Raw genomic sequence first — 7,842 nt, 5'->3', positions numbered from 1 at the left:
TGATACCAAAAGACTGAAAAAACAGATCTCATGAAACCATAGGAAAAGTATTTCTTTTTCCTAACATGGACCCTTAGCTGAAAACTCAATTATTATCACAGCTGTCTGAATGAATATAACCAGGGAGCTAACTATGACCAACTAACAAGTTTTTCAAGTTGTATGTAATTTAATTATAAATGGACCTGTTAAAAACTAAGAGATAAAAATCTCCTTTTAAATTACTACATTTTAAACAGTACCTAATTTCCTAGCTTGTTTTCCTACACTCTAGACTATACTCCTGGGCTTCTAGTAATTCTGCTTACCAGCTGTCAGAAAGGAATCAGCTCTTAATTCCTAGAAACCAAAGCAGGACACAGCAGAGACCACGCTGTTCCAGCTCTTGATTTAACAGAGTTCTTGGTTGTCTTTATGGTTTCTCAGCGTCCCTGGCTAAAAAACCTTCTCCATTTGTTCCTCTGAGAGTTCAATATCACATCTCAATCTGAAAGCCCTGTTGTTGATATCCTTTGTCAACTAATGAAAATATATTCAGCTAGGAAACCTGCTGGTTTAACCCTCTTGCGAGACGTTTTTGTTCAGTGCTTTTACCCTCTCAAGTTACATAGAAAATGTTCGCTAGGTGATTGATAATCTAAGTTTGTGGCACCGTGAATTCAGGAAAGCACTTAAGCAAATGGTTATATTGATGGCAGGGTGATTGCAGACATGTTTAAATGAAACACATGGCCGTATGCTTTGCTGGACTGAGTACTTTACTGGAACAGTTAAATGAAGATGTAAACCTTGGAAAATAGACATACATCAAATAAAACCCCCCAGCCTCCCAAACCATTGATATCTTTGTAATCCATATAAAACCATTATTTCTCAATATGCACTCATAAAGCAGCATATTTAGCAATACTGAGAGGGATGTTAGAATTAAATTTCCTGAGTTTTCTTGCACGCATACGGACATGCCTGATGTGACAATGAAATGGAGAGGGTGAGATAGCTAATAGCTAAACAACAGGCTGAATTTCAAGAACGGAGTCATTGAGAGTGGTGGCATTGATTTGTGTAAAGATGGATGGTTACAGAGAGTCCCAGTAGTCTATATGTATGATTAATTTTCTTTTAAGCGATGAATAAGGAAAAGAGACCCATTTGCTTTGTTCTCAGAGAGGACACATCTCATTCCTGCACTTCACAGTTGGAGGTGAGATACTGAGGAACTTGAATAAATTTGTGAACAGTTCAAAAATTACAAGTGGCACTTCTCAGCCATATCTACATTACTGAAAAATAACTTCTAAATATTTTAATAGTATGAATTGAAAGCTTTCCTTTGGAAAAATAAAGATTTAATGTTAAGATTCTATATACCTGTTGTGAGAAAAAGACAAAACGCAGTTATGTATGAAGGTTTCATATTAAGATTATAATTGAAGCTTCTTCCCTATAAAATCTTTTCCATGTCAGTTTTTTATCTTTTTACTTTTGAAATTTATTGTTAATATCCCATGAAATCTGTTTATATTAATATTAAAATTAATACTTTATCATTTACTCCTGAAAAAGTTTTGATGATCCTAAATCTGATGCTCTCCTGAAACTACTTCAGTAGCTCTTTTTATCATTTGGGAATGTTTAGTGACTTCTTGTGCTTAAAGCAGAAATGATAGACAAAGAATGTGCAGGTTCCATGACGGTTCTAGTAACAAAGATGGAAAAAGAACATGCAACATAGATAAGCTTATTGGTATTTTATGTCTGCTTTTCTTTCCTTTGCAGAATCTGATGTGTCATTATTGAACCAAAATATTATTAATTAACCAGCCATTCCTTGGCTGCAATAATCACTGTAACTATATTCAATCGAAAGACTTTCTGCAATCTGCCTGTGATTATGTTTGTACCTGTCATTGGTGGCTGGGTTAGCAAACAATGCAATGACTTGATAACAGCAAAGGATAAAGCTCTGTTTTGATTTTGAGCTTTACAATCAAGAGCAGCACATGAAGGAAACAGAGGAGCTTTAAGGTATGTCATTTTATTGCATTCAAGTTTCTGGAGACCTTCACCTCACTGCTCGGTATACATCACACAAAAGAACTTCCATTTATAAATTATAAAGTCTTATTTCCAAAGTCTCAGCTCTTGGGGGAGACCATGAGAAGGAAAGAAATGAAATGCAACGTTATAGATGGAGGGGTGGGAGGAGGGCTTGATGACAAAAACTTTAATAAAATTATAGTTTCCAGAAAAAGAAACGTTACTTTTTAGGACTTCTAGTCAATAAATTATTCAGACAATGTTAAAGGGAACTCAGGAGACGAACTGCTGGAGTATCATTTCCTCATCATAAAGAACAGACTTTAAGATGTATGCTTTTCAATATACAGTGTAGATTCAGACATTAAATACAATATTCCCTGGGGGAGTAACAATAAACATGATATTAAAAATAGCCACAATTTTTTATATTGATGTAAAAAATATGAATAGCACTGTTATTTACAAAAGCTTCTTTATTAATCACCATATTGAAAAGCACTTAAAAGTACTAGCTTTACTCTTCTGGGGACTGTTGATGGGGCACATCATGGTATAGGTGAAATAAAGTTAATTTCCTTATAAGTAGCTGGTAGAGTACTGTGTTTGGGGTTTAGGATGGGAATAATGTTGATAACACACTGATGGTTTAGTGGTTGCTGAGCAGTGCTTACACTAAGTCAAGGACTTCAGCTTCTCAAGCTGCCCTGCCAGTGAGGAGGCTGGGGGTGCACAGGGAGCTGGCAAGGGACACAGCTGACCCCAACTTCCCAGAGGGATACCCCAGACCACACAGCATCATGCTGAATGATAAAACTGGGGGGAGTCGGCTGGGAGGTGGTGGCCCACTGCTCAGGGACTGGCTGGGCATCAGTCAGGTGTGATGAGCAATTGCGTTGTGCATCGCTTGAATATTCTTTTTTTATTTTATTATTATTATTATTATTATTATTATTATTATTATTATTATTATTATTAATTTACCCTTCCTTTTCTGTCCTATACAATTGTCCTTATCTCAACCTATGAGTTTTACATTTTTTGAGATAATCTCCCCCATCCCGCTGTTGGGAGTGAATGAGGGGCTGTGTGGGGTTTAGCTGCCTGCCAGGCTAAACCCTGACAGGGCTTTGATTCCTCGTTCATTCTTGTAGCTGTGGGATTTCCATGAATAGGGGTGCAGGCAGGGTGATGGATTATACTGGGAAGAAATGAGAGACAAGAATATACAATAGATTTGAATTGTTATTTCACAAACAAACAAACAAAAAAAACTCCAAACAACACCAAACCCCCTTATTCTAAAGTGGTTTTCATTCCTTTGGGTCACCACTAAAACATGTAACATTGTTTTGACGTGCCAGCGCAATACACATGTATTATTGCACTTTCTTGCTTTAACTAAAAGGAATCAGTTTCTCTGTATTTAAGGCTGTTTTATAAGGTTAAATGTTCTTAACCAAATGTTAAATGCAGTAGCAGCTGCCAATGTATATCGATCTGGATGCTGGAGATTAGTTTTAATTAGTTTTATTGCTGGTGCCCAGTTCAGTGTTAATGGTGCCGTGTTGCTCTTCGCACGGGGCTGAGCACTGGCTCTGCAGCCAGCACAGCCCCTTGGCGCAGCACGCCTTGCTCCACTGTGCCTCATAAAAAACAATACTGGGAAAAACAGGAGTTTTAAACAGCGTTTTAAGGCACTGGCTCCACCTGCGTACACTCCTTCATTCCAGTTGTGATTTCAGCAGCAACTCATGTGCCCCGGGTTTATACACATGATCTATTACTCTGCTTTACAAATAATTAACTTACTCTGTTACCAAAGTCTTGCCTTTCCCAAGTGTCACAAACATGCAATCAGAGCTCATTAGAAGGTATGTCAAGTCTGTTTTTAACAAATCTACATTCTCCTTTATAAAATAGGATAAAGATTGGTCTAAAAACAGGGAGAAAATTTGCAAAAAAAAACCCACAAAAAACCAAAAACCAAAACAAACAAACAAAAAAAAGGAAAAACAAACAAACAAACAAAAAACAGGGGAAGAGGATTTTGTTTTGGGTTTCATGAATTTCAGGACCATGTATGAAGCTCCATAGTTAATCTCAGGAGAAAATTGTTCTTTATATAAGTGGTTTGCAGGGAACAAAATACACTTGTCAGTGATTGCCCACTAGTTTAATAAATAATACCGTAATTTCTGCTGTGTGAATTATCCTGAATTGGAGATTTATTGCACGTAGTCCTTAAGCAGTGTGTTATTTAAACCCTGGGATTAGGGGAGGTGGTTTAAAACCTGAATAATTTCTCCATTTTCTTAATATAATAAATTAGTAATGTACTTATAGGGTTTTCAAAGCTGTTACTTGTGTTTTCCTTATACTGGTGGTGTTTCTCTGGGTCTAGATGGGCAAGAAGAAGTTCAGTGGACTGGAAGTCACCCTGATTGTCCTCTTGTGCCTGGTGGTGATCGTAGCCTGTGTCCTCATTGGGCTTTTAGCATCAGGATTATCTGGAATCAAAACTACAGGTAAGTGCTTCCCATTGCTGCTGTAGGACCAGTGTGAAAACCCTGAGTGGGGATTGCTCAGCTCTGCTTGCTGAGACTATTGTAAATGCCACAGAGCTTCAGGAACTAACTGTTGGCATCGTTTCTGCCACTGTTGGATTCAGACTTTTCATGAATGTGGACATTCAAATGAGGAAAAAAAAAAAAATTACTCTAAGTGCTATTAAAAAAAAAAAAAGCGCATTGTAAAGTACTGACTCTTAGTGTTTCTGTTATTTTCTTATCATTACCCAATAATGGTCAACCCTTCCTACAGATATGAGTAAAGTTATCAGTTATGAAAATAATAAATAGCATGACTCAGAATTTATTGTCATGAAAAAAACTTCTATCCCTCCCTTTCAAGACTAGACTTCTTTTTTAAACATAGAAATGGTGTGATTGCAGAATTTTTGAATATAAAAAAGAGAACACTAAAAAAAAGAAAAGTGAGCAGGGAGACCGTGTGGGAGCACCCAAATTTTGTGGAACATACATTATAACCATCAAAACTTACAGTGTTTCTTTCTAATGTATTAGTACTTTAGAAAGCACTTGTCTTACAATAATGAGATATAGAGCGCCCCACATTTACTTACAGTTCCATTTGTGTGAGTAACCCTACTTACAGGGATTGAAGCGAAAAGTTTGGAGGTGAAAATAGTAATAAAATAAAAATAATTGCTTATACAAAACACTTTGATGTTTTAGTAAAAGTGCCCTGACGGACTAATATCTGCATATCTTCTGTCTGTTTCTGTTGGAAGATGAGTAGGAGTCTGCCTGAACAAAAAGTACAAGTGCATCTATTACAGATAATGGAAACAGGGGAGGCTGTTTATTTGTGTTCGTCTCAGCCTGAGAAAAGATTTCTACACTTCACAGTTCTCATTCCAAACATACACAATGTTCCAAAAATATGTAAAGTAACTTTCAGTGTTGGGAGACGCTGCAACCAACCACCAGGTACCCTTTTGTCAGCTAAAGTTGCCAAGAGGTCCCCTTAAATTTGGTCTGACAAACCTGAAATCTGATGGAGCATCTTGATGGAGCTTTAAGGTGCTTTTACCAGATGCTCTAATTCAGAGCAGAGCGGTATTTGAGGGGGAGGAGCACCTGTGAGAGCAGCAGCACAGAATCATTTAGGAAGAAGAAATGTCCTTCCAATTTTCATTTGGTGTGCATTTTCACACTAAGCAATGCATATTGAGCCACAAGATTTCCTGAAGTTTGGATTAATGTATAACTTAAAGAAAATTATCTATATCAGCCTTTTGTTCAAAAACTTTAAACTTAATTGTCCTGAATTCAAATTTATCTGAAATAGTTGTGTACAGTTTTTCAAAAGTTAAAATAAATCACACTATCTATAATTTACACTCATTTGTATCTACATTAATACTTAGAGTTTGGAGATGGTGAGAAACAGCCAGCAGAAGCAGTTACTGAGTTAAGAGGTAATCAACTTATTCCTACATTTTAGAAATCATAGTAATAATCCCTTAATTTATTTCCCTAACAGAGTTTTCGCCAGAATGTCCGAACATCATAATAGCAGAGAGAATTGACTGCATCCCGGATCAAATAGCAACCAAGGTCTGAAAACATTCTAGAAAAAATTAGAAAACAGGCTTTATCCTGTAAAACCTCATGCTTTAATCACACAAATGTAACTAGTCTATACTATTTCAGTTGTTTTCTTAACCTTGTTTAATCTGTGATTGACTGATTGTATTGCAGGGAGGTGGAATTCCTGTGTACCCCACTTCAGCCCATTGACAGGTGATTTGATTTTTCTAGCCACGGTAGCAGTTTGCTGTCCAAGGTTGAAGACCACTGCCAAAGTGCTCCCTAGCCGTTAGGTTCAGTTTGGGATAGGTGGAAACAAAATTAGTCAGACATCAAGCGGTTAAAAAAAGTCATGCTTTACTTTTCACAAGTTGCCCGAACAGTTTCTTTTTGTCTGATGGTCAAGTACTAGCATTTATAATAGTTCAGAAATAGCAGGTGAAGATACATTTTACCCAGATGCACAAGACTTTTTGTGATATGAGAGACATGGTCGCAGTTTCCTTTTGGAACCTATTTGAATGTCCGTGTCTTTCTTTGTTGTGGTGTCTCTTATCTGGGAAAGCACAGAGTTTAGAAATGACCTCTTGGCTTAAGAATCTATGGTTTAAGATTCCCAGTGAAAAGTATCTTAATTTTTCAGTACTTTCACATTCAGAACATTTTTGTAGTGGTTGGCCTTAAAAGGCTATTATTATTTTTAATATTATTATTGTTGTTGTTTTTCTTCTTTACAATGAATATTCTCATTTTCTGATGGAAGCTGGTGGATGTCTGATATGTTTCTTTGGTCTGGGGGGGGCATTTTAGGATTAATAATAGTGAATATATTATGATGTGTGATGTTTATGACATTCACAGAGGTATAAAAATTTATTTACCGGTTGTCTCAATCTCTGAAGAAATTCCCAGTCCTAATTCCAGAAGTGACAGTTGTTAAAGCTTCTGTCATGCCATGGGTTTTGTTATGATGTATAGTTCAATAAAGTCTGTGGGCGAACAGGTTAGTAAAGGCTCAAATCACAGCCTGTTCCACTACTCTTTTGGTTCCTTCACACCCCCCCCCCCACCGTGGTAGTTAAAGCGATCACGCAGATCACTTTAATCTTTAATTACTGCCTTTGAAACAGTCACCCCTCATTAAGTGCCGCACTCATCATAGAGTGAGAGAAATAGTTTTGCTCTAACTGTAAGCCTTATTGTAAGTCTACCCTTGCATTTTTACTGTCATTGATTATAGAATCACAGATATTGGATTTGAAATAATCAAACTATAAGTAGGACCAGACGCAGATTTGAACATTGGGGTAGCTGCTCTGGATTTAGAGGTACAATTCCTGAAGCAGTTCTTTCCTTAGTGAAGACTAGGCAGCAGATTTCACAGCATCAGAGAGAAATATTCCCTTTAACCTGTGCCTTGAGAAAAGTTGTTCGGTGCCTGCCCAACACAAGCCAGAGTGCCACCCCAGTGTGTCCGTTCTTTCCTGTATAACTTTTCTCCTGGAGGCATTTTGATTCTCCTTCTTCAGGCTACTCTAATACATCAGCTGGCAGAGCTGTAAAACTACAGGTACCCCCTTGGAATAACATAACTCTTCTGTAGTGGTTTCCATTAATGGTTTTCAGAATATACAGCAACTGGGAAAATTATCATTTGTCCAAGCTCATAGAGCACGTTAGTGTCTCT

At 37.2% G+C, this 7,842-nt stretch overlaps 1 protein-coding gene across 1 annotated transcript in view; it reads left to right on the top strand.

Annotated features, from left to right (window-relative positions):
• The first annotated feature begins 4,444 nt into the window (after positions 1 to 4,444).
• Positions 4,445 to 7,842, top strand: part of SI (sucrase-isomaltase) — a 56,847-nt gene continuing 53,449 nt past the window's right edge. Inside the window, 2 exon segments of the mRNA XM_026854953.1 lie at positions 4,445 to 4,568; positions 6,109 to 6,182. Of these exon segments, the coding sequence (XP_026710754.1) occupies positions 4,445 to 4,568; positions 6,109 to 6,182 (198 nt within the window).

The sequence above is a fragment of the Athene cunicularia genome (genome assembly GCF_003259725.1).
Source record: "Athene cunicularia isolate RWA chromosome 9 unlocalized genomic scaffold, athCun1 chr9_part1, whole genome shotgun sequence".
Taxonomy (NCBI): Eukaryota; Metazoa; Chordata; class Aves; order Strigiformes; family Strigidae; genus Athene; species Athene cunicularia.
Note: the sequence above shows the minus strand (reverse complement) of the source record. Positions and strands in the feature narration are given on the sequence as shown.